Source organism: Pseudochaenichthys georgianus, chromosome 21 (assembly GCF_902827115.2).
Source record: "Pseudochaenichthys georgianus chromosome 21, fPseGeo1.2, whole genome shotgun sequence".
Classification (NCBI taxonomy): Eukaryota; Metazoa; Chordata; class Actinopteri; order Perciformes; family Channichthyidae; genus Pseudochaenichthys; species Pseudochaenichthys georgianus.
This window is the reverse complement of record NC_047523.1, coordinates 35,262,083-35,289,955: the sequence shown is the minus strand read 5'-3', so window position 1 is coordinate 35,289,955 and position 27,873 is coordinate 35,262,083. Positions and strand designations below refer to the sequence as shown.

Here is a 27,873-nt window from a genome sequence, read left to right as displayed (position 1 = left end):
TGGGATCGCGGCGAAATTCTCTCTGCAGACCCATTCTCACAGCGTTCATCAACCTTTTTCTTACTCAATATCAAGCCACACTTATTGTTTTTACTTCGGCTGTGACTTTGTGTGTGCTCAGGGTGAGTTTGGCTGTGTTTCGCTGTGTATCGCTAAACAAGGAAATCACACCTCCACGGAGCTCAGCGCGATTCACAACGTCCCGACTGGTCCCGACCAATCGGAGCACACTGGGCTCACAGGGAGGGGGGGGCAAGAGCTGCAGCGAGCCGTTTAGTGGAGAGAGTGAATACACATACTTTACAGAGATGCTGTGAGAAACCAATGTGAGTTTGGAACATTGCACAGTATAAATCTATTCTAGTAGAGCTCAACAATGGAATTATGATCAGTGGAAATGGCCATGACATGTGACCTTTAAGACCCCGCGGACACCCTGTATAGAGAGCTGCAGGGGGAACCACTGTGTAGACACACTATATTTCACTCTTTGTTTTAAAACCCCCCCCTAAAAAGCTGAAGTACTGTGAGAAAAAGTCAGACCGTTTATTTGGGAAATGAAGCGTGCCACTGAATAACACTGCGTTACATCCAATACAGATAGACCCTCTGGGAGGAGATGTTTACACACAAACAGTCACAAATATGTCCATTTAGATTCAAGCGATGGTTAGGATGGCCCGCTCCCTCCTCCTCCTCTTCCTCTTCTTCTCCTCCAGTTGGCCTGTGGCGTCGGTGAAGAACATCACGTCCTCCTTGCTCTCGATCTCCCGCTGCAGGAACTGGAGCGCCGCGCTGTTAAAGCCCATCACATCCTGAGGCACAAAGGAAAAAGGGATGTGAGGAAATGTAAAGATGTAATCAGGACAATAATCTCTGCCCGAGTCAAAAAGAGTACCGTACTTTTCGGACTATAAGCCGCGACTTTTTCCCCCATTTTTTGTGTACAGCTAACGGCCACTAGGGAACCTCCTAAATCTATGGATGTTACAGGTACAATTAACCACCTTTAATTCTATGGGCTCTATGACCGGTCCGCGCCCGCCACCTTTAAGCGGCGGGCTCCAGCAGGAAAAGCTGGAGGCCGGAAAAGAGTGAGACAGGTAGCGCGCCAAAGTAAAAGTGGAACCGAGAGACAGAACGAGAGCAAGACAGACGGACACTTTAGCTGCTGCGGCTTATATGCAGGTGCGCTTTATAGTCCGGAAAGTACGGTAAGTACAAAAGACAGCTTTTCACTTACTCGGATTTCTCGCACTTTTGTAACAGTATTTGTCCGTAGCTCATCTATGACGGACAGCATCATCTGGTTACTGGAGATCTGACCAAAGTGGATCCTTCAAAGAAACAAAAAAACACTGTTAGCGCAAAACTGTATCACCAGAACAGTCAGCAGCAGTGGGTTAAGAGCATTTAGCTTTTCTCTACCACTCTGAGATAAGCAACGGACACGCTGGAAACCCTTTAATCATTGACAAACCATATTTTTGTTATTTTCTCTCAGACACTAAAATCAAAGTTGGTAAAGAATCGTTTTTGAAGTCCACTGGCTAAGACTTATGATTGAAAGGAAAATAGAAGACTCTTTTAATCTTGCATTTCGCCCAAATGTACATGTTTCTATCTGTACAAATAATCCATACTGTGACATGTAATTTCACTCTCACACACTCAGTTGGTCGTGCTTTCAACTAGCTTGTTGGGCAGTGTTTGAAAGTGCAAAAAATGTTCTCAAATATGCAGAATAAACCTATTGTTTTGGGGGTTTTCCATTTTCAATTCACATATTTTGCACACTGGCAACAAATGACAAGCTGCCAGATCTCTGAACCTTTGACCTTACTTAATAACCAAACGCAAACCCAGTTGTCTCTTTCCCACACGGGCGGAGCACCTACTTGAGCAGGAAGAAGAGGCAGCGGCAGACCAGCTCCACCTCCAGGCCCTGATGGATGTAGCTGTTGAACAGCCTCAGCAGCTCGGGGACGTACGGGAACGGTAAGACCAGCAGAGAGACCTCCAGCTCACTGAGGAGCACACAACAACACAAGGTGACTATAGGCACAGAGCACGGGCCGTGGTGATAAGCTTTATGGGTAAAGCCAAAGTTAAACATCTCGTGGGTTTGTTCTCGTCATCAAATCTTACCTTGATCTGACCTTCTTTATGACGTCCAAAACATATTGGGAAGGCTGGAAGAGAAAACGAGACGGAGAACTAAGTAACTCTGAACATTGATAAACCGATATGTATTGTTTTCAGTTACTGTGAGAAAGTGTAAGTGCTGTTTTTAGATTAGCGAGCCTCCCTCATGTCTCAATAGTAGCAAATCCAACTACTTTTTAATTCGGTTTATTGCATCATTTTTATAATAAAATGTATGTTTGCCTGAATTCTTGTGTGAACAGTTTTTACTGGCTTAAGGTGTATTCTTCATCGCTGTTCTACTTACCGAGACGTTTCCAAAGGCCACGAGGATAGGATTGGGTTTCGGTGGAGGAATCTGCAAAACAGCATCCCATGTTTGTTAATGTGTTTGGCAGAAACAGAGCGACTGTTAAAAGTAGCATTACTGGATCCTGTCTCTACCTTGTTAGCTGCATTCTGACAGGCGTATTTATGCTCCTCCATCTTCCTGCTTTCCTCTCGGTAAATCTCCAGAGCCTCCATGATTCGCTCTGCCTGCAAAGAGACAAAAACAAGAACATCAACAAAGAACAAAAATAACTGATCATTCTCAAACAAATAGTCCCATTTTCACACACAGATAATATGAATTAAAGCTTTAAACGTTAACAAAACTATTTAAAAACGATCAAACCTTAAATATTCACGTCCATGCAATATCCACTAATAAGAGGGAGGATGATATTCACGCTAAACTCACGGCTTTGACTGTCTCCACGGTCTTCTTGGCGGCTGGTGCTGCCTCTCCTTCCGTCTCTCCAGGAACCTGCAGATAAGACAAGGTAATGCATCCCAAACTTCTTATATACAGTCTATGAGAATATACTTTGAACAAAGGACAAGACAGAACCCTAAAACGCACGGATCTGGGGTTGTTTTTTGTGAACTAAAGTTGCTTCTCGATGCTCCTGTTTAATGGGAATCCAACAAGTCAAGGTCAAGTTTGGACAGATGCTGCATCAGTTGTTTTAGGCTACAACTGCCAGAGTGCGGCTTATATTACAGGGACTGAAATCTGAATGTCCCACAACAGAATCTCAGACGTTGCTTGCTTGAAATAGAGCGGCGTAATGCTTTATTGTTTAAGTAGGTAATGTCTCACCACTGGCGCATCTCCTTTGGCCATGTCCTCCTCAAACTCGGCTTCTCTCGCCTGTAAATACAAACACATGGTCATTTAGATTGAACAAAGAAGAAGCAACATGGTGCTCAGCAGTCTGAAAAACTGTCAAATCCTCCTCCTCTTCCTCCTCCTCCTCCTCCTCCTCACCATCTCTCGCTCCTCCTCCAGGATGATGGGCTCCCTCGTCCTCTCCCACAGACGCAGGGATTTGTCGTGAGATGCCGACACGATGTGGTCTCCGTTTGGGCTGATGGTCAGACACCAAACCTCCCGATGATGGCCCTGTAACGCCAAGAGAAAGGTAATGAAAATGTCCAGCTGGAGGGAAAACATAGCACCTACCGACCACCAGGGGACTTCTTCACAATCACTAGTAAATATCAAGACTCGTGAGCAAAGCGTCACCTCTAGAGTCTGGACGAGCTGAAACTTGTCGGCGTCCCACTGCTTGATCTTCTTGTCCTTCCCTGCTGTGAAGAACAGGTGAGTCTTGGGGAGAAACTGGAGGAACATGACGCTGTGGAGAAGAGAGAGACAGTCAGCCAGGTGGAAAGGTGAAATAGAGCAGTGCTTCTCAAAGTGTGGTCCGCGGACCACTGGTGAGCGCCCCCTAGTGGTCCGTGAGTATATTGGTAAAATTTCACATTTGAAATAAATAAATTAATTTGATAATCCGCAATGGAGCGAGCTTAAATTTCACTTTAAATTGCATGATATAGCCCAGATAAGCACCTTCATCACACATGTTGCCACTTGTTTGTACCATTTTCAGGCAATTTGTAAAAAACGATGTGTTTTTGGATATTTGTGGAGTTAGGTGGTCCGCGAGTGTTTTTTTATTGGTTAAGTGGTCCTTGGTATGAACAAGTTTGAGAAACACTGGAATAGAGAATACATCCACGGCTAGAGAGTAGGACTGGAAGAAAGAAAACATGTGGAAAAATATCCAAGGATTAAAAGAAAGACAGAAATTGAAGGTTGTAATAAAACACAGAAAGGCTGAAAATAAAGCTATATGAAAAAAAGAAAAAACACTGAGGACAAAAAGTGACATGATAGAGGAGAAGACAGCGCAGCGACATGAAGGAGCAGCTGCTGTGAAGTCCCAGAACAGAGTTAACAAGACTCTGAAGACAACAGATGAAGTCACTGAACAGAGTTAACAAGACTCTGAATAAAACAGATGAAGTCCCAGAACAGAGTTAACAAGACTCTGAATAAAACAGATGAAGTCCCAGAACAGAGTTAACAAGACTCAAAAGCCTAGAACATTAATTCACCACTACATAAAACACAGTTCCAAAGAACACATGACATGTGTTGGGCGTGTGTTCACGGGCGTTACCTGTCGTCGTGAGCAAACATAGAGCGGTGACAGTCTCCGAAGTCCAAACCCCAGATCTTCACGTTCCTGTCTGCGGAGCCCGTGGCGATCAGTGTGTTGTCCTTGTTAACAGAAACACAAAGCTTGCTTAGGAACAAGTCGAGTCCACAAACTGATGCCATGATAGTCATAAACAAGTTGAGACCAATATCAAAACCAAGAAACTATCAACAATCATCAATGGCTGCACAAATGTGGAATTCTTGACGGGGACATATCATTAAAAACAACATGTTTCACTGCTTGTGCACATGTGTTTGGAATCTGGAGCAACTCCTTTATGACTGTGGACAACAAACAGCTGATGGTGAACACTTTCTAAATCCTGTAGTACTCACATGTGAGATGTCCAGACAGAGTACAGGCAGCTTGTGTCCATACAGAGACAAGAAGAACTGCAGCAGGGAGAGGGAGACATGTTACAAAACAATATATGCATATGTTTAATGAGCGAATGGCGTGTGTTCAGTGCAGTGTACCTTCAGAGTGTCTGTGTAGAAGACTTTGACGGTGCAGTCCAACAGAGAGACGGCCAGCAGGCGGTTGTCAGGAGAAAACTTCACACACAGAATGTCTTCCTCCAGCTGCAGCGTGCGCGTGTGATTCAGTGTCAGCCGCCTACAACACGTACACACAAATACTTAGCCATGAGTAATGTCTCTCAGCCTGGTTGCTGAGCATTTGGTGCTTTGCCAAGATATTGCCAATTGAAACAAACACATGCAACAGATTTTAAATGAACATATTCATATCTAGACGTGAGAACATGCTGACTCCTGTAGCATCTTCTACCAGCTCCGAGTAAACAGCCAGATAAAAAGTAGAAACAATAACAATTAAAGCTGAATTAAAATAAAAAACATTAGACAATTTCTTCTGTCCTTTTTGTCCCAGGAGGCAACATCTGAAGATCTGTGTTGCAGTTGAGTACTTCATCCGAGGTGCAGGGAAACATCGGATGGTCCGAAATAAACTGTCCTCATATTTAAACATTGAAGAGAGTGGTGACTTACTTCTGTCCGCTACTGCTTCCTTCGTCCTTTATCAGCTCAAACTCCCAGAACTTCACCTTCTTATCTGCACTTCCTGTGACAATCCCCCTCTACAGGAAGGACGACACACAACAAATGAGAACAGAAAACACAGCTGGTTAGAGTAAAGGTACGACATGGTAAGGTACCAAGGTACCAAGGACCACTTAACCAATAAAAAAAACACTCGCGGACCACCTAACTCCACAAATATCCAAAAACACATCGCCTGAAAAGGGTACAAACAAGTGACCTATATCATGCAATCGACAGTGAAACTTAACCTCGATCCATTACGGAGATATTCCCGCGAGAGTGCGGAAAACTTAAATTTATTTATTTATTTCAAATGTGAAATTTTACCAATATACTCACGGACCACTAGTGTGGTCCGGACCACACTTTGAGAAGCACTGTGGTAGGTGATATATATTTTTTTTGTATTGAGTCAGGCACAATGAGTTTACATTTATATAGTCAATATTTTTTATTTATTTTTTCCCCTTTCCCCCCCTCCCGGTCCTAGCTAGTAAATTAAATAACTAACTAAATAAAATAGATACATGTATAGGTAAAAGTAAAGTAATGTAGAAGATAATATTAAAAGAAAATGTATAGATAAGGGAATAAAGAATAGTAACAGTAATACATGTACCCATATACTCAGTCGGTAGGGGATGTTTATAAACAGATTTCTGCAGGGCGTGTACCTGGTCCGGGGCGAGGCACAGGGACCACAGAGCTCCACTGTGAGCGTCCACCGTCTCCAGGAGGCTCCCAGAGGCCAGCTCAAAGATCTGCAGTTTCCCGCTCTGACAGGAAACACAGGCCTCAGTTAACACAAAGCAGAAACTCAACAAGACTTTCTTTATCAGTCTTTTCAAGCCAAGTTATGCATCGAAACACAAAACAGACTCCAATAAAAAGGCAGAATCTGTTACCTTGGTTCCCAGGATGATCTGCCTGTCTCCGGGCACGAAGAGCGAGCAGAGAGCGTATTCACAGACCATGGTGCGGATCACCTGCAGAGTGGACCTGAAACAGACTCAGATGTTACAGTGTGTTATAGTGTGTGTTATAGTGTGTTATAGTGTGTAGCTAATGAGCTCATTTCAGCTGTGGTCCCTTTGCAATCTCTTACAAAGGGGGCCACATGTTATCAATGCGATGCTTCAGCTGCACCACAGTACAGCACAATACAATACTTAAATGAATTAGTATTCCAGAGACGAGGTAGTTTGATAACTGTGGATCTCTTAGGTTAATTTGAGGTAATTACTTTTCTCTCTCATTTGATGAGAAGGACTGTTAGTGGGTGGATTGTACCGAGAAGATGTTTTTCAGAACATGCTACGAGGTCTTTATTGCACAGCATGGTTCCCTCTGCCTTCCTACCATACGTCCTTTTGCGTTATGGTGCAAGCCAATGTTAACGCTTATAGAGGCGGCAAGCATATGTAAAAATGGCTTTCAATGTGTCCTTCTCCTCACCTGTTCCAGACTTTGACGGTGTCCCCGGAGGCCGAGAGGACGGCCAGGTTGTCGGAGCTGAAGGCCAGCGTGCGGACGTCGGTGCGGTGTCCGCCCAGTGTGAGGCGGGACGTCTTATTGGCTGTGGGCGTGTTGTCTGAAGTCTTCAGGCTGTACGTCTCCACCGTGTTGTTCTGCAGCAGCAGCGCCACCTTCAGCTCGCCTCCCACACAGGACAGGCAGTCCACCCATCTGAGGATATAGAAGGAGACGCGTGAGGGGGGGAATTAAGAACGTCTCAAGCTCTAACCAAGAGGTCACGATAACCCTGTGTTTACCGTCAATGACTGAATAATGATTAAGTTTACTTTATTAATTCCACATTGGAAAAAGTAACCAGTTAATATGTACATATCAACAGTTTATAGAATAAAGCATATCAAATCTATAGAATAAGTTAAAACACACTAAAGAAGCCCAACGTACTATTAGACAATTGTTATATTGGATTATGATAGAAATGGTAAAACCCCGTACGCCTGAATGACAGTGAGAAAGACTCTCTCTGAGCTGCTGTCTGTTTCCGCTCCTCCTCACTGACCTGATCTTAGCGGACGCCTTGATTTTGGTCAGTCTGAGGATCTCGTCCTTCAGCGTCCTCTCCACCAGCGGCACCGCTGCCTCCTCCTCCTCTGCTGCTGCCTCCTCCTGAGCTCTGCAGCACACACACACAAAAAACATCAGCAGGCAACACACACACACACACACACACACACACACACACACACACACACACACACACACACACACACACACACACACACACACACACACACACACACACACACACACACACACACACACACACACACACACACACACACACACACACACACACACACACACACACACACACACACACACACACACACACACACACACACACACACACACACACACAGAAATAACTTGTCTTTACTTTGCCGCCTTCTTTTTGGCTTTCTTCGTCTTTTTGGTCATCTTCTTCTGCACTTCCTCCTCTGACAGCACAGTGAAGATCTCCAGGACTGAGTCATTGCCCTGATGGAGGACAGAGACATGTTGAGCATTATTTACATACAAAAAACGAATATTGATGATGCATTTCAAAGTCAGAAATGTTGCTGAACACAAAAGTCCTTTAGTTGCATACAGCACTAACCAACAAAGTGAAATATCTCTACCTCCAGCATTAGAGACCTGACACCTTAAGCCATCTCCATAAAACCAACAGGGAAAATAACAAACCACAATGCCTCACTTCGCCTGGAAGTCACTTTCTTTTATTTTGGTCTGTATTCACTTTGTATGTTGAATAGGCTTTAGGCACAAACATTTCATGATTCTTGAAGAAACCCTAAGATACTCTCCACTAGGGGTCGATATTCCGCATTTGACCGATTATCGGTATCGGCCTTTTTTTATCAAATTGCCGATAAAACTTTGGCTCTGATGCGGTCGTTTCTCTGGCTGCAGTCACCACTCTGTGTACACGAGCAATGTCCCGCCCACAGCGCTATCTGATCTGCTATTACTGAAGATTTCCGGGCGGGAGCCAGCCAGAGAGGCGGGACCTTCTCAGATTACAGGCAGGTGCGAAAGAACGCAGACACAGACAGAGGCAAGCAGCAGCGCTGAGCGGCAGAGCCACACATGTGTTAAACCGAAGTTCAATAAACATCCCCATCCCCTATGCTGAAGTTGCAAAAACACCACGATCTTATGATCCAATTCTATCAGCTTCCCAGTTACACAGGGACGCGGGAAGTCAGTCAGAGTTGGGGGTGCGTGCAGCGTCTCGCAGCGGAGTACCTGTGGTGCGGGGGGGGGGGGGCTGCGAGTGGAGCCTCGCAGTTTTTCAGGTTGATATGTGAAGCTCATTAGCTAGCCAACATGTATTTAGCAAATGATTAGCAAAATATTAGAAGTGAGGCTACTAGTCTAACGTTAGGTCTACTGTAATAGCCTCACTTTTAATAGTTTGCAAAACATTAGCACTAGTGTTTTGCAGTTGCTAGCAGCTTATTGGGATGTTAATACTAGATAGACAGATATAATAAATTAAGCATTATTGTTAGTTAAGCACGTCAGCCTGCAGCCCTACGTCTTGTCTCTCTCTCTAACTCATTGCAGATGGCTGCACTAAAGAAAAGGGCACAGAGAGGAAACCAGTTGTAAGATGTTTAAAAAGTTAATTAAACATAATATAGGCTATGCTTAAATGCCTTTCAAAGAAGTTGTGTTGGAGTTTGTGTTATTCTACATTTTGACACCAAGATTTTTTTTTTTTACTGCAAATGTATATCGGTTCCAAATATCGGCTATCGGTATCCTTGATTACTAATAATCGGTATCGGCCTTGAAAAAGCCATATCGGTCGATCCCTACTCTCCACTGTGTATTTCTCAGCGGGGTCAGGAGGAGACTCACATGGCAGGCGATGACTCTGGCTTTAGCGTCCGCTGTCAGAGACACCACTCGGTCCCGAGCCTCTCTCAGGATGGAGCCGGCTTTCTTACAGCTCAGGATCCGCTGAGAGAGAGAGGGGGGGGGGGGAAGAGAGAACGAGAGAGAGAGAACGAGAGAGAACAACGTTAAAGCTCCGTGAAATTAAATCCATGTACCACAGTATTTCCCCCCCAAAAAACATGAACTATTTTACCTCCTCAGGACTTTCATCCAACTCTTCCTTATTGTCTTCATCATCATCATCATCCAGCAGAGTTTTCCCCTTCTTCACTTTGGTCTCCCCCTCAGCTTTCTCCTGAGCAGACAGAGGACAACACCTGTCAGTATTTACCACTTTCTCTTCATTTTTACATTTTGATTTGATTAACGTGTGAAACAATAATACAAAAATATTATAATAATAATGACATGAACCATGAGAATTACTATACTGTACAGACTCAAGCAGTGTCAAATTGATAAACAAGAATATTATTGACTTAATTACACATCCGAAAAGGGGTGGGAAGAAGTTTACAATTATTTAACGCCACCCAGTAATCATGACTATTGTAATGGTCTTTACTGGTGAAGCTGTATTTAACCATGGTGGCCATCAGCGCTCCAGATAATCTCCCATTTCTGCTTTGTATAAATCAGGATGTATCCAGGTGAACGTCCTCACCTCCTGCAGGTAGTCGATGTCCCAGGCTCTGAGCTCGCTGTCAGCTGATCCTGTGAGCAGCCTGTTCCCCTGGTTCAGCAGCACCATGCCCCACACCTACCACAGAGACAGTAACACACACATTCATCAAAAGCCATCCGGGGAAAACAAATACACAATATTGACATTCAAACTGTTTCCAAGTTATTGTTCCTACTTTAGGGGGCGTTACATGTTCCTAATCAGGACCTCATTTCATACGGACACGATAACAATGCAGCACGAATGCCTTGAATCGTTAACGAGAGTGAAATGTAATGTGCGATTTTTGGTCGAGCCAAAGTGCTGTACATATAATAATTACCTTACAGTAAGGACACTTTACAGCAAATACAACAGCACAGATTGTTCAGAATATCAGTATGAGGAAACAACACCCTTGGACCCTCTGTCCTTAGACCCTCTGTCCTTAGACCCTCTGTCCTTAGACCCTCACATCGTACAAGGAAAGACTTCCAGAGAAAACCCACAGTTAAAGGGAACATGGGAGAAACCTCAGGGAGAGCATCTTATTATCAGCCTCCGCTCGGCTAAATGAATGAATCCCGTCTCCACTCGCATCATGTTGCCACAGTAACACAATTCAATTACCTTTACGGATAAAACTCAGGGGACTGAACCCACTCTGCTTTAAGTGCAGCCGGAGGCATCGAGAGTGAGAAGTGAGAGAACACTGATTGTTTACACGTGATGACATTCAGCTGATTTGGTCCCTGCGTTGTGCAGTTTAAGGGTGCGTTCACACCTGCCTTGTATAGTCCGGTTGAATCGAACCCTGGTGCGTTTAGCCGCTTGGTGCGGTTCATTTGGGTCGGTGTGAACGCAGTCCGAGACCTCTGAAGTGAACTAAACAACCGGACTCTGGTCTCGGAGCGCTTGCGAACTCTGGAGCGGTTCATTGCTGGTGTGAAAGCCGTCCGCACCAAAACATAGGAAGCGCAGTATTTACGTGTCACAAGAACGCGGATGTCTTCAAAATCTTTAGCGAAAGAGTCTTTCAAGACATCCGCGGTTGTTTAGTAAAGAGTGAAGCGGAATGAACTGTTGAACAGTGTCGTGTAAAGTAAAAATTCTCCGTCAGCTACATAAAAGTAAGAACACCTGTCGTCGGTGAGACGCCCCTCCTCTGCAGAACGTCTCTCATGTGTTATAATGTTTTTTAACGGACGTTGTCTGATTATATAATCATATGCGCGGGCCGCTCGTGTCTGTTGATCTCCAGATTAACAGCAGCATGAGAATAACCTGCCGAAAGTGCCGATGCTCCATGGCGGAGGCTCCGGTAGAAATTGCCGGGATTTGCGTTTTTACCCCCTTAATGTCTGACCAATGGGTGAACAGCATTTCCGAGCACATGACTTGTGTTTAAAGTTTATAGTCCGTTTGAGTTTTGCCGTGTGAACGCAAACCGAACCATCTGGAAAATGAAACAATGTAACAAACTGTGGTCTGGTGCGCACCAGAGAGCGGACTATCAGGTGTGAATGCAAGTTACTTCTCCTCAGTCCAACCCTTTGTTAATGTTGATGTTAATGAATATAGAGTATGAAGCCCCTCACCTCACTGCGATGGCCCACCATGGTCTTGAAGCAGTGCTGTGTGTCCAGATCCCACCACTTCACAAAACTGTCCTTGGAGCTGCAGCAGAGCACAGACACATACATACGGTTAGTGACACTGCTATCATCACGTTATAAACAGTTAAAGGGACATTTTAACCCATTAGAAAAAATATATAATGTCCCTGTAGTTCCACAACTGTTGCTCTTAAGGTTTGAAATGAGAAAAACAATTATATATAGTATTTTATTAACAAAGGGCTATGCTATTTGGTTAATTCATATTGACTATGTATTTATTGAATTTAACAAATAACATATGCGCAGGATCATCATTGAGGGTAAGGTGAAAATATGTTTGACTTTTCTGTGTCCACAATCTCTAATTTAGAAACGTAATAATACATTGTTATTATTGTGTTGTGTAAAGGCCCCAGTGTGTTACCTGGTGACCAGGATGTTCTTGTCTTTGAGGAACAAGGCCTCAGTGATGACGTCTTTGTGTCCTCTCAGCCTGTACAGCCCACACTCATTGATGATGTCCCACACGATCACATCTGTGTCCTGAGGAGGAGAAAGTGGTAAAAACATGCTTAAAAACATGCTTAACACATGCTTTAAAACATACTTTAGCAAAAAAAAGAAATTCCTCCTTGCTTACCCTGGATCCAGTGACGAGCCGAGCCCCGAGTGAGTCGTAGTGCATGGCGCTGACGGCCGTCTTGTGGCCGTTGAAGGAGACGTTGCTCTCGCCGTTCAGCAGGCTGAAGATCCGCACAGCGCCGTCCTCGTAACCCACGGCGAGATGGATGCCGTCGGGCGAGGCGCAGAGGAAGGTCACCTCGTGTTTCTGACCCTGCAGGATCAGGACCTGCACAGAAAGAGAGACGCTGGGTAAGATCTGCAAAGCTTTTTCACAGGAGACCCAAACCTATTCTGTGATCATTCAAAACGTGTATATAATTCACCTTCTCTCCTTTCCGGACGTCCCAGATGAACACTTGTTCACATGCAGCCACGGCGACATAGCGCCCCTTCTCTCCTCCTCGGAGGGTCACATATGCGATGTTGGCTTTCTGGCTCCCGATGACTCCAAACACTGCGCTGGCCACATAGCGCAGGTACTGCTTGGTCAACCCCATGACCGGCAGCCTCTGGTAATTCTGAATACTGTTTACAACAACAAAGGAGAGATTTGAAATGAATCACACTGTGAAAAACAATAATAACTTGGATTTATATAGCGCCTTTCAAGAAACCCAAGTACGCTTCCTTAACAACTCCTACAGGAATCTAATGTGTCATTTTAGTTTCATGTAACCATATCTTTCTAAATATTTAAACAATATATTAATTGACCAATTCATTATGACTCATAACTTTTAATTAAGCTACCTATCAGATGCAGGATATAAGGTAATACATTTCCCAGCTACAACATTAAAGGGATGAAAACATTAATGCTTCACTCATTATAATGCATTTAAATATATTAATTTCAAATGGGCATATGCATAATGAGTACTTTCAGTAATTTAAGTACAAGTCCAGCTACATCTGATACTTTTGTATCTTTACTTAACTAAGGTTTTGAATGCAGGACTTTTACCTGTAACTTTGACTTATAAAACGGTGGTATTAGTACTTTTACTTGAGTTAAAGTTCCCAATTCTTCTTCCAACATTGATAATTAAGTATTGATTACACTATAATTATGTGTAATGTGTCAGTGGTGGTCCAGATAGAGATACAGTATTTTGTTCAATTTCTATCTCCGATTGTGTCACTTTAATATGATTACAGGTATATTCCTGTTTTTAAGTATCCAATACATACTTTGAAATAAGCGACAATTAACCTAAACGGTTACTTTTAGTAGCTTTATAGCTTGGTAAAGCACGCTAGTTTATTTAGTCAGAGGAGCGTTTGTTTTGAAACATATAATACCCCGCGTCGTCGGAGTTAAGAGCTCCTGGAACGTAAATTGACTCAATACGCAACAAACACCGCCCGCATAGAAACCGCTGCATTACAAATCGAGTGCACCCAACCAGGACAGACCGTTGCTTCCTGAACCCACGTGGAGAAGTTCCAGTGTTAACGTAGCTCCTAAAATCGGATATATCGTAGATTTATGTCTGCATATGTTCAACATGAAGTAAATATGTATAACTCAAACGTAAAACATTTAAATATATATTTGTATTTCATTCCCTTACCTCTGAAATACGGCTGCTAGCTTCACTTGTGTTTTTCTTACTGCAACGCTGATTCAGACGAAAGCAGTCGATGACAAACATCGATGCTGACAGTATGAGCAAATTGAGCAAATATATTCACACCATCAAACTAGTGGTTGAGAGAGTATTTGTCCTTTAATTAAGTCAAAAGTAATAATGAGACCCTCTAAAAAACACTTTGTTACTGCTGCTTTTTCAATACCTGCTTTTTTTTAAATGTTAACTTCTCTTACTGTCTATGCACTATTATACACCAAGACAATTCCTTATATGTGGAAACCCAATTGACAATAAAGGGAATTATAATTATGATTGGGTTGTGGTGGTAAATGTCTATAGAAAAACACGACAGTATAAAAGGTGCATAACTATCTATATATCTTTGCTCTGTCATTTTCTCTCTGTTGCTTTTGTCTGCGCTGCTAGAAGCACACTTGACTTGCGAAATACTTCTAGGAAAATACATTTGGAAATAATGCTCAGATTTTATTGCACTAACCAATGTTTTTTTTTATCTAGGTTTGCATCCAAGTTTATACAAATATAGTGACTTATCACAGGTACCATACACAACCACAGCGGAAGTGTTCTCCTCTTATTAGTCAGCTGATTAGAAGCTGGAGAACAGATGTGTCAAGTTAAAAAGAAACACCTAGAACAGAACCGGAAGTTCACTTGTATGGACCCTACACAATAAACTACTGGGTTATTTGTAAGTCAGAACATGACTACAGTAGAATCACAATGGGGAAAGAGCAGGGCAAAACAATTACATGAAACATACCCACAATAACAATTAAATGGACATTTTAAACATACAGCGGACATACAACAAGAGGGGACTTTTCTGGAGTCCTTTTTTTGTCATTTTAATGTTATATATTTTGTGGGGAAATATCAGACACAACACAGAAATAAGCAGAGCATTTGTGATATGCCTTAAAAAGGGTATGGAGAGATGTTGTATTTACTCTTTAGGGCAGGCAGGCAGGCAGGCAGGCAGGCAGGCAGGCAGGCAGGCAGGCAGGCAGGCAGGCAGGCAGGCAGGCAGGCAGGCAGGCAGGCACTTTATTGGTATATCACATAGAACATACAGTGTAGTTATGCCGATGAAAATCTTAGGTCACAGGCTCCTCCAATAGTGCAACACAATAACACAGAGAAACAGACAAATATAGTGCAAGTACATACAAAAAGAATTATTATGAATTCATATTATACTAATAGGCGCAGTTATGTGATATGTTATGTTTAGTTGTCTTATATTGCGTTTTTGAATTTGAATGAAATACTTAAAGGACGTTGGACTCTTGTTCTGAAATGCTTAACCGGATGTTGTCGCGTTCACCTTATGTTACTTTGACGCTGCAGCAAGCACCTAGCATACAGGCTAAATGTTGAAAACTGGTAAATTGGCACTTTTTAAACCTACTGTTTTGACAATTCTTTCCATGACTCTGCTCGCTAGTATGAGGACACTGTGGAAAGACACTCGTTCTTGAGTTTACAAATAGTCGTGTCAAGATTTATGTGTTATTTATTTATTTTTTGGCGTGTACATCCCAGCTGCCTGGAGGAAATACAGCAGTCGAGGTGAGTAAACTGCTGCTCTTTGATCCAGAGGCCAAAACACACTGATAATCGATTTGAAAGCAAATGTTCCTCTATGGGACTGTCGTAAATATGTTTAGAAATATTTAACAGAGTTCAGTTATCAGTGTAAAATCACATGTTTGACAGTAGCACGACTGTTTCCTTCTTTGTTTCTCACTGTCTTTATTTTGTTTAGTTAAGTACAGCAGCTGTCACAGAGCAGCAACCTAGAGGTTAACTAATCATAAGTATGTCGTGGTTGTATTGAAGCAGACAGTGAAAGTACAACAAAGAAAAAAACAGCATATTTTTACAGGATTATTGCCACTTGTGTGTCGATTATTCTCTGTAAAATGATCTGAAACTGATTGAAAATCTATTTATGGTAATTTAAATTTGAAACATGCAGCAAATAATCACACTTGATCAGCTTTGAGAACTTTATTTCGATATTTGTGTATTGATACATGATCGTCTAAATCAAAAATGTGCAATAGTATTCTGTAAATTGAATACTTGTATGAAAAACGAAATGATTAATCCTCACATAACTTGTCTTTAGTACCACTTCCTGTGTTTCCCTGTGCATGTATTTAGATTACTGAACAGAGAGTGTGTTGTAGTGTTTATGATGAAGCATGCTCTTCATCTTCAAAAACATACAACAACAATAATATATATATATATATATTCTCTTTTTTTCCTTTTATTTTTTTTCTCACGCAAATTAATAATTATAACAAAGTACAAAAAAAAATAATAATGCTCAGATAGTCTCTGTCATGTTCAACAGGGGCAAGAAGAAGCTTTAAAACACTTTTCTGGTCCTACCCCCTCTAACATATATTTTTCTTATAAATAAAACATTTGGTCATTGTCATCAGCGACATGTTTGTCTTGTTAATTTTTTTACAAAACAATCAGAAAGAAATTACTTTTAGAATTACAAGAAATAACAACAAATGGGATTTTACAGGTCCTGTTCACAACCATTAATGATTTGGCTCCTAAATAATACTTTCAGTTTAGATAGACTTGTACAATATGTCCGTGCATCATTACAGTTATCCACAGACTAATCTGCTGATAATGTTATTACATGCAGGCTTCTCAGTGGCTGCTCAAAAACTGTTACGTATGTCGCTGCTGTCAGTGATGTACCTGAACGCGTTCAATGAACGATCGTTCATGAACGCGTTCATATTTTGGGCGAACGTGAACTGAACGTACTGTATTTCCGCTAGATGAACGTAATTGAGAACGCGTTCATTCTCAGCGCTGTATAACGGCGTTCAAAAGTGCGTTCATTCTCAGCACTGTATTATAACGGCGTTCAAAAGTGTGCCAGATTTCATATGCCTTTCAGCCGAAAACCCAGTTAAAACACACCGTAAACAGGCTTCAAAATGCCTGTGACGCGTACGCGCCTGTCACCCCTGGCTGTCGCACTAAAATATAAATATACTAAATATATCAGACTCCTCACAACAAACAATGTGGAACCGCGGAACCGGCGAGCATTGAATGAATGAATGAATGAATGAATTAGTATGGACGAAGCCGAGAGCAGCTGCAGCAGCACTCGCTCAGAGTGAGACTCTACGGCAGGGGTGGGGAACCTCCGGCCTCTGTCCGTATACGGCCCGCGAGACAATTTGGTACGGCCCTCGAGGTAATTTATAAACACACGCAAAGAATAAAAAAATGAAAGAAATCTAGACCGCAAAAAAATTAAACAAGCTAGTGCCTGTTTTTCCTGGCCAAGGTCAGGGTCCTTGAACACAACACGAGCCTAACGTGTCATCACGTGGTATATGTCTCGACTGACAGGGGTGCAGTTCTGACGGAGAGCACCAGAACGCCACTCCAGAACTTCAGAATTTGCAGTACCGATAAGTCCATACACATGCCGCAGTTTCTGCGTGTCTGTGTCTTTAGTTGAAAGTCCAGTGGCGATCTGTTCATCTGTCATACAGTCAATAACTGTGTTGTTATCATTAGCATCTGGTTAGCTAGCTATGCTAACGAATATAAGAAGCGTTGTCTACAACCAGGGAGGTAAAGGCACATCTTTATATGATCATTATAGTTATAAAAAAAACAAGAGAATAAAGTAAACAGGTATAAAATACTATATGACAGTTATTAATAAAGAAGAATACAGTTTCAAAGGGGAGTGATTTGTCAAATATCCATAAATTAAAAGAAAATCTGCTGACAGTTGTGTTTGGGTGTTGAGAGATGTGTCCATAGATCTCCTAATGTTGCTCTCATAGTGCAAACAATCTTGCCAGGGGAGCATGCCCCCCGGACCCCCCTAGAGGAGGTTAGGTCCCCCCCACTTAAATCATGTTCACATGGATAGGAAACTAAATACATTTGCACACATCTTGTGTCCATATCTTTCTGTTTTGGTGGTCACGCCACACCCTGCACGTGCATGCATACGCGAGTCATGGTGAGATATCTGGATTAAGAGGTTGCTTTTTCTTTGCACAGAATGAAATGAATGGGCTGTGATTTTAGTTTTTTTAAGCAGAGGTCAATAACTTGTACGGCCCTCTGAGGATATTGTAAACATTTAAATGGCCCATTAACATCGTACAGGAGACAAATAATAGCTTGCAGCAACGTATTGAAAAAAGAACTATGAACTATAAATTAGTTCATTTTTGAAACCATGAACTTTAGTTCAACATTTTGAATTATGAACTATGAACTGAACTAGTTCATTTTAAAATGTGTGAACTGTGAACTGAACTAGTTCATGTAGAAAGTGAACTTTCCCAACACTGGCTGCTGTCAGACTAATGTTTAGTAGTTTGATCAGTGCTCAGGTTTTCCAATAGAAAGGCAGATTTTGTGCTGTCTTAAGTATCTCCAGATATGACCAATTTCCTTCTGACAAGGTCATGTATTCAGTATTCCCTTTATTCCGATTTCTCGTCTTTAATTATTTGAAACGGCATGTTTTAAAACTCCTTTAAACTGAAACAGACCTATTAAAGAAGTGTTCTTATGGCTTAAAGTTAAATACATATAAACACTTTTTTTTTTTAAAGCTGTTTATCAAGCACAATAATTAACCCTATATGTACATGCTAAGAATTCTGTTTTTGGCCTCATGATTTCCTGCTTTTCTCTGTTTTATACGCATTAATCAGAAGATCTTCTTGTATTTGCTTTTGGATTCTCGAAACAAGACATTCAAAGGCGACACCATGAGCGTTCTGACATTTCATAGAACAAAAAGCAATAATCGATTAATCAGGAAGACAGTCAAGAGTTAATTAAAATAATAGTGAGTTGCAGCTGTCAGATATGTAACTTGCACGTGTATTTTGGGGGTTGCCAATTCAAATATCGAGATGGATCAGGATAGATGCTAGAAAAGAAAACACAAACTCAAATGACAACATGTTTAATTAAGACCCCATTTACACGGGAGCGCAAACGGACCAAATTCGTTATCAAAAAAGTATTTGAGACCACTGGAAACGCTGTAGTACATATGCCGGGCCTGTAAGTGGCGCTGTACTACCGCACGAGACCGCTCGTAAGCGCTGGAGACGCTGTAGTACATATGCCGGGCCTGTAAGTGGCGCTGTACTTCTGCCACAAAATACACCAAAAGCACCGAAGAAGACCCCAGAGCATGGGGTAGAGGAGCTGTAGATGTTGCAGTACCATCTGTAGCATGGTCAGTAGCAGTAGTGTATGAACCCTGCTACCTACCTACCTACCTACCTACCTACCTACCTACCTACCTACCTACCTACCTACCTACCTACCTACCTACCTACCTACCTACCTACCTACCTACCTACCTGTAATTTACATTTAATCTAATCGCTGAAATAATCTGCGGTCGCGAGCTGTTATGTGCTATCATGACGCGCATGGTGTTATTTTTTAATATATGAAGTGCGAGCTGTGTGCTCGAGTCTTCCTGCCTGGAACCGCTGGTGAACAGCTGTTAGAACGGGCCGTTCAGGTGTTCAGAGCAGAGCGGCAGAGCGTGATGTGAACTGGAAAGTGTTTCTGTCGCAATATCATTTAAGGAATCGTTGAGCTAGCTAGCTTACATTGTCACTATCTGCTAACGTTAGCTTTAGCCTTCGTTTTCTAATAGTTTTTTTCATAGGCTATAAACAGAGGTGGTATAAGTAGATCTTGTACTTGATTAAAAGTAGAAGTACTCAGATCGTGTACTTTAGTAGAAGTAGGCTACTCAGATCTTGTACTTAATAAAAGTAGAAGTACTCAGATATTGTACTTAATAAAAGTAGAAGTACTCAGATATTGTACTTTAGTAAAAATAGAAGTACTCGGATCTTGTACTTGAGTAAAAGTAGAAGTACTCAGATCTTGTACTTGATTAAAAGTAGAAGTACCAGAGCGTAGCAATACTCTGTTTCAGTAAAAGTCCTGCATTCAAAATGTTCCTCAAGTAAAAGTAGAAAAGTATTCTCATCAAAATATAGTGAAAGTAGCGACAGTAAAAGTAGTCGTTGTGCAGATTGATCCATTTCAGAATAATATATCTGATATCTTTTATAATGATTGATCATGAAAGTGTTCTCAAAGCTGGTAAAGGTGCAGCTAGTCTGAATGGCTTTGTAGACTGCAGGGTAGCTTATGTATTTACTCCAGGTGGAACTAAAGTCTGATTCAACACTTGGTTATATTTCACATCATTCATCCACATCTGTAGAGTAACTGAAGGTATTAAATACATGTAGTGGAGTAGAAGTACACCATGTACCTCTGAACTGGCGTGGAGTCGAAGTACACCATGTACCTCTGAACTGTAGTGGAGTCGAAGTACACCATGTACCTCTGAACTGTAGTTAGTAGAAGTACACCATGTACCTCTGAACTGTAGTTAGTAGAAGTACACCAAGTACCTCTGAACTGTAGTGAGTAGAAGTACACCATGTACCTCTGAACTGTAGTGAGTAGAAGTACACCATGTACCTCTGAACTGTAGTGGAGTAGAAGTACACCATGTACCTCTGAACTGTAGTGGACCTACCTACCTACCTACCTACCTACAGGCAGGGTGTACACACTGAGCCGTTTGGCCCACCAGAGCGTTCCGGTTGCAGACCTATCCCCCTTGGGACCTGTTATCGTTTGCTGGTCCGTTTCCGTGGTTCCGTTACGGCCTCGCGTGAACGAACGGGCTATACGCGAGAGAAAGGTAGCAGATACAACCCGTTTCGTTCTCCTGTAAACACCGCCTTAGTGTCCTGCAGAGTCAGATGCAGGGGCTTTATTTCCAAAGCAGCTATTTCACATCAACCTGCAACAATCCATCCAAAGAAGAGGAAGCAGAAAATAGACCAGCTCAGTCTGACAACAGGCTGAAATGCATGCATGTAAATCAAATCACCGTAGTTTAATACACACAGAAATAATAAGCTTTATCTCAATGAAGACCTTTTTTTATCAATGTGTTTTTATTTGTTGTTCAGTATATCTATAAATAGCTGTTTTTTCAGCCAATGGATTTCTGAGAAAACAAGATGCACATTTAATTAACTTAATGTTACCATCCCATTCATTCTAGGAGCACTACTTTCACAGAGTGCTCGATAGGAGTGATTGTATGAAGAAAAGAAACCTTTGACAAGCTGAAACGGAATTAGACATAATATTAGGAATCAAAAGACAAGTGAACAGATACGATGCTGATTCGATGCACATGAGGGACCATTCAGTACGGCTGTATGTCTTGATTGATAAGCAGAATAATTATCTGACATATTAATGTTTATGTTTCCAAGGAATTTTAATGTAGAGATTATTTCTAGTAAACTACAGAAAGCATTTCAGACTTGTTGATATTGTCTAATCATCGTTGCTTATGTCAGCATGTTTCCTTTCAGACAAAGATTAGCACATGCGTCTCCACTCGGCAAAAAATGAAATTGAGATACACGGAAGTTAAGAGAAACAATTACACAATAACTCTTCCTCTCTAAATGTAGCTGAAATTTGAAAAAAGTACTATAGACAATTATTAATGCTGTGGCTTCCTTCCTTGTTTTTCTTTCAAGAAAAACAAAGCCTTAAGAATGTCTGTTTAAGGCTTAAACAGACATTCTTAACTCGTTTTCTTTCCTTTACATTACTTCCTTTGAAGAGTTGCTTGGCCTCTGATGGTTTGAATGATGTTATGCGATGTGTCTGCCCAAAATAAAATAGCAAACTTTTACACATGCAACAAAGAAAAGAAGCCTTAACAATATTTAAAACAAATAGGCAAAACAACTTAGGTATTCTTTCTTTCTTCATAAGGCTTATATAACTTCATAACTTAAAGGGTAATTGGTTAAAAACTGTTCCTCGACGGCGTCTTTCTAGCAGGTTGCCCATCACTGTCGCTTTAGAGGAGGCGCTGTGGGAATTGTAGTCTTTTATAGTGTGTTGACTACAGACGTCACAAGTATATAAAAAATACTGGCTATAACAATTATCATCATTGCTTTTCATCTGAACAAAAGGCAAATAATACAAATACTTGAGAAACTCAGACAAACATCACATTTTTTAATCCAGTAAGTTCCCCTCTCCCTGCTCTCAGCGTCAGCCGGCAAGGCAAGTTTATTTATGGAGCATCAATAAAGTATCTATCTATCTTACCTACCTACCTATTTATCCATCTATCAAGTTTATTTATGTAGCATCAATAAAGTATCTATCTACCCACCTACCTACCTACCTACCTACCTACCTACCTACCTACCTACCTACCTACCTACCTACCTACCTACCTACCTACCTACCTACCTACCTACCTACCTACCTACCTACCTACCTATTTATCCATCTATCAAGTTTATTTATGTAGCATCAATAAAGTATCTATCTACCTACCTACCTACCTACCTACCTACCTACCTACCTACCTACCTACCTACCTACCTACCTACCTACCTACCTACCTACCTACCTACCTACCTACCTATTTATCCATCTATCAAGTTTATTTATGTAGCATCAATAAAGTATCTATCTACCCACCCCGCAAACACCACCGTCAGGTCCTGTAGTTTACAACGTCTTGCTTGTTCAGCCCGTAGGTCCGCAGAGGGATGGATCCTCTGGGCGCTCGCTCCCAGTTCGTGGACCACCAGTCTCTCCCCACCTGGCAGCAGCAGCTGGAGGTGGGGGATGGAGAGGAGGCGCCGCTGGACCTGAATGACAGCCTGCTGAGCCTGCGGTCCTTCCCCTCGCCCTTCCCCTTCAGACCCCACATCAACCGCAAGGTCATCCTGTTGTGAGTCAGCCTCCATTTCCTCACGTTGGGCGAAAACCTAGCTATTATCAAATGGTCCGCTTTTTCAGGAACTCACAATGTCAGAATCACTACTTGTTTAAATGAAGTATTTCACAGATGGAAATTAAACTGGGCTGTTAATGCTGAAGGGAAAATGTTTTGAAATGATTGCATGACCAGATAATACAGATTTTAAAAAAAGGCTGTCATTTTATCTTGTGCTCAAAAGGGAGAAATCCTACAATAACCACAATGCACTGGGCTCCTTACACCACAATCCACTACTCCTTAGTGGTTAGTTCATTGACTTTAATCTAAGTTTTAGTAGTATCCCAAAATGTCAGATTCTAGAGTTACATTATTTATTTATTTTTATACTTTTTTTTTATTGAGTCAGGCACAATGAGTTTACATTTATACAGTCAATATTTTTATTTATTTTTCCCCTTTCCCTCCCTCCCGTCCTAGCTAGTAAAATAAATAACTAACTAAATAAATAAGACAGATACCTGTATAGGTAAAAGTAAAGTAATAAGAGATACATTATTTAACTCTTAGGCAAACAAGTAATGCGTGAGTCTGAGGTTTTTATCAGTTACTCTGGTGTACTCACATTCCACATTATACTGTCTTTAACTATGTTTGTAGATTGTGTTGTGAGCGTGAAATATAATTAAGTAAATGATGTCTTTTTCTGTTTCTTTAGTTATAATTTGGTTAGGTTTAATCTTCTGAGTGATAAATTGGCTGAGGGGACTTCTTGTAATGTCCAACTCCTGGCAGGCAGGGGCTTATTATTGTAACGGTGACACTGGAGTTGTTGTGTGATCTTTTGATTCATCCCTTATGGCAGGGGTGTCAAACTCAAGGCCCGGGGGCCAAATCCGGCCTGCGACTTCATTTTATGCGGCCCCACAAGAGCTTGCAAAGAACGGTTACAGGCTGATTTAAAGAAGCACACAAACTACATATCCCACAATGCATCTCTCATTTGACTTTTTTCTCAGAATTAGACCTTTATTTCAAGATTTCACTTTTTTTCTTTTTAAATCATTTTGTGACATGCTCACTGAAGAGACTTGCCATTATTTCCCCTAGACTTCTGCTTTCAGACGTAGTTAATTATGAAGTTATTACCCTGTCCGATAATAATCCAATGCAGAGGCAATAACATTATTTTATATATAACGTATTTATATATGCATTTTTATATAGTCTTGAAGTTACAACCGGCCCTTTAAGTGGGGTGTGTGTGTGTGTCCGTGTCCTCGTAAATCCTCTTGTTGGAGGAACACATGACCGTCCGCAGTTTGACTTGGCACAGTTTCTTTGTGAGAGCCTCGTTGTTTCGGCACAAATTCCTGCAGCGCTAACGTGACCGCGGCTCCTCAAGCAGCGGCACCTTTTTAACTTGTGATCACTTCTCCACAGCTCATGAGCTCTCAACAGTCCCACCCTTTCAAGTTTCAAGGCTTTTATTGTCATTCGTCGATGAAAAAGAGGTCACAGGCTCCTCCAACAGTGCCACACAATAAAACAGATCAAATAGTGCAAGTAATACAGATAAAGTAGAATGGAAATAGTGCAATCAGAGTCTATACCTGGTACCCTTGCTGCATTTCAATTCAGTTAGGAGGGGGCATTGGTTTTAATGAGGACATATTATACAGCACACGTTCTATTATATAAACAATTCCTTTAATTTACTGTATTATTAAAACAACTGTTCCAAGGAGTTGGCTTTAATAGTCTGTGAAATAATAATAGGAAATACATTTCACTGTGGTTGGTTGTAGATCTCACCTTTCACAACCAATGGCCACACTGCCAAATGTTACTTTCACTTTCAGCCATAGAAAGCTGTAGTCGTGACATAAGCACGGCAACAGTTCCCCAAGTTATTGCTTCCAAAGTCAAAGTCAGCTTTATTGTCAAGAATTCTACATGTTGTACATCCAGAAATATAGTTTCTCGAGTTCCTACAGTGTGACATATATATACATCAAACAACAACAACAAAAAGGGCCTAGATAACCGGGGTATACAGTTTAAAATGTTAATAATATGTTAAAGTGTTCAGCGGAGATGGCAGAAAAGTGACGTGTGTGTGTGTGTGTGTGTGTGTGTGTGTGTGTGTGTGTGTGTGTGTGTGTGTGCGCGTGCACGTGTGCATGGATGTCCCGATCACCTTTTTTTGCTCCCGATCCGATTCCGATAATTTAATTTTGACAATCTGCCGATACCGATTTTTTCCGATCTTTATGCAATGCATTAAGAGAAAAAAAAAAGGTAACCGATAACGGCTGGTCATCCAACGCGATGAGTTCAGCTATCTTGGCTGTTATTTTGTTGGCCTGTTTTTTTGGCACTGTTCTGTGGCAGTTTCTCTTTCCTTTTAAAAGTCTCTGAAAGTGTCGGTTGCTTCAGTGCCGTTACCTGAGTGGCCGCTGTGTACTCCCCGTGTTGTTGTTGGTTTCTCAGGTAGCGTATTAGATTGGTCGTGTTGAACGTAGCTCTGTTCTTTCCACCACGCGGGAACCTCCTTCTTGCAAACATTGAACCTGGCTGTTGCACTGCCTTCGCTTTCAATTTTATAATACTTCCAAACCCCTGACATTTTCTCTGTCCCGACTCCCGAGTCACCAGCTGAACGTAGCCTCTCGTTAGCTTACTGCTACTATTAGACACTGCGCCCACTCTGTTGCCAGATTTCAGAGAAATAAGCAACCAGGTCTGAAAACAAGCCCAAAGAAAGCAACACATACATGATGTTGTGTAATTTTAAACCAAAACTAAGACCTCAGGATGACTTTAAGACGTGAACATGGTCATTTTTGTTTTGTAACATTAAATGAAAAAATATATATATATAAAAAAAAAAGAAGAAGAAAAAAAAGATTCCGATCCCCAATTTTTTTCTCCCGATTCCGATCTTTTGAAAATCACGTGATCGGCTCCGATCCCCGATCACGTGATCGGATCGGGACATCTCTAGTCGGAGGCAGGGTGGAGAGTTCAGGGGAGAGATGTCAGAGGGGAGAGAGAGGGAGGGAGGGGAGAGAGTTCAGCATCCTGACCGCCTGGCGGAGGAAGCTGTTCCCCAGCTGAGGCTGCAGAACCTTCTTCCTGAAGGCAGGCGGCTGAAGAATGTGTGACACTATTATTATTGTAATGTGTTTGACACAACACATCTCTTTTGACCAATACATGTATTGGCGTGTTGATTTCCCAACATCAGACATATGCAACATAATTAATAAATAATCACAATGAACAAGTTGGCAGACAATATTTATAAGTAAATATAAATGCTTAACAAAAATGGAAGATATTATGAGTCAATCATAATGGAAGTAATTAAATAACATTCATAAGTCAATAAGGTTTTCACAGTGAGTTAATATGACACACCTGTAACCATGACACCATGGCAGCGTGTGGATTATTTTAGAGGGTGGTGAGTGAGACAGGAATGTCTTTGTCTGCAGCTCGGTTTATATAAAGCTGTTTGTCGGGTTTATTATGAACTCGATGCCATTTAGCTTCAGTATTTGGAACCTCAGGAGTTACACAGATGGAGATGCAAATAAATATAAAACAGCATCTTCAATTCTGAGGTCTGTTTGTTCAGTAAGTTTTTATTAACCTCAAAGCGATGATGAAGGGAAAAAGCTCTTCCTCTTCTGTCCTGGAGGCTGAACTTGTCTTGTGACCAAATATCCACGTGCTCGAGTAGTTCCTCATTGTTCTCTCCAGCACTGGAGGGCCTCACAGTGACGAATCCATTTCATAAAACAAGCTTTTTACTTTGGATTAATGTCCAAATGTTTATGGTTGTTTGGATGAATGTGTGCTCACTCACTGTCTTGAGATAAAACCACTTGAATGACCTTTGGATGCATTAAAGGTCCCCTATTATACTTTCATCAATATATCACAGCTCTCAGATTTATATACAGAACATGTCTCTGAAGTGTTTGGCTCCAAACACCAAACAGATCATTGCAGCATTACCCATAATCCCCTCTGTTTCAGCCCTGTTTCCAAAGTGCTGATTCTCTGTCTGTCACTTTAGATGAAAATAAGGAGCCCCTCCCCACGCCCCTCTGTTACCTCATTCACACCAACGGTGTTTCAGGGCCGGTTCGGAGCTGGAGCTTGAAAAGCACCGGGTTTTCCTGTTCACACCGCAGCGGAGCCGTCTCTTAGATCCGTAATCCGGTTCGTTTCAAGCACCAACAAATTGTCCGGCTGGAGCAAAAGCACCGCATACGTCACGCTTACGTCGAGGCGGGGGCAGGGGCGGGATCAACTCCTGAACAACAACAGAAAGCCGGCGTTTATCCAGTTTGTACACAACGATGGAGAAACTTAACAAGCAGCAGTGGTCCACTGAAGAGACCAGCTACCTGCTGGGAATCTGGTCTTCCGAAGAGGTACAGAGGAAGCTGGAGCACAATCGGCCATTGTTGTTGTTGTTGTTGTGTGAGCTGTGAGGGGTTTCCGCGCGGTTTGGCTTTATGAAGCAGGCACTCAAACGTGACGCAAACGTGACGCAATGACGCAGCACCAGTCGGACTCTGGGCGGTGTGAAAAGAGCCGGAGCTAAACCGAAGAGCCGGTTCTGAACCTCTAGCTCTAGCACGGAGCTTGAACCGGAGTTGCGTTGGTGTGAATGAGGTATGAGAGATATTTGGTTCAAAAGAACTCAATGGTGCTCTAGGAGGAGATTCAGGTGATAAGGTGGGGGGGGGGGGGGTTACCTTGGTTGCTGATTGGCTAACGGTTTC

The 27,873-nt window shown here is 41.9% G+C and overlaps 2 protein-coding genes across 2 annotated transcripts in view; one reads left to right on the top strand and one right to left on the bottom strand.

Annotated features, from left to right (window-relative positions):
* Positions 1-532: 532 nt before the first annotated feature.
* Positions 533-14,261, bottom strand: wdr3 (WD repeat domain 3). Its single transcript, XM_034110595.2, has 27 exons — positions 14,185-14,261; positions 12,934-13,135; positions 12,627-12,836; positions 12,411-12,529; positions 11,966-12,044; positions 10,368-10,463; positions 9,897-9,998; positions 9,665-9,766; positions 8,175-8,275; positions 7,797-7,910; positions 7,217-7,447; positions 6,667-6,760; positions 6,436-6,537; positions 5,708-5,796; positions 5,174-5,312; positions 5,033-5,089; positions 4,656-4,756; positions 3,716-3,827; positions 3,458-3,592; positions 3,290-3,340; positions 2,888-2,953; positions 2,590-2,682; positions 2,453-2,503; positions 2,149-2,192; positions 1,899-2,027; positions 1,244-1,337; positions 533-815 (listed from the first exon to the last, which is right to left on the bottom strand). The coding sequence occupies exons 2-27, from the start codon at positions 13,105-13,107 to the stop codon at positions 660-662; spliced, it is 2,841 nt and encodes a 946-aa protein (XP_033966486.1). The 5' UTR covers positions 13,108-13,135; positions 14,185-14,261; the 3' UTR covers positions 533-659.
* A 1,291-nt stretch (positions 14,262-15,552) lies between these two features.
* Positions 15,553-27,873, top strand: part of gdap2 (ganglioside induced differentiation associated protein 2) — a 46,106-nt gene continuing 33,785 nt past the window's right edge. Inside the window, exons 1-3 of the mRNA XM_034109739.1 lie at positions 15,553-15,612; positions 15,772-15,798; positions 22,880-23,083. Of these exons, the coding sequence (XP_033965630.1) occupies positions 22,899-23,083 (185 nt within the window). The 5' untranslated portion in view covers positions 15,553-15,612; positions 15,772-15,798; positions 22,880-22,898. The remainder of the gene's footprint in view (positions 15,613-15,771; positions 15,799-22,879; positions 23,084-27,873) is intronic.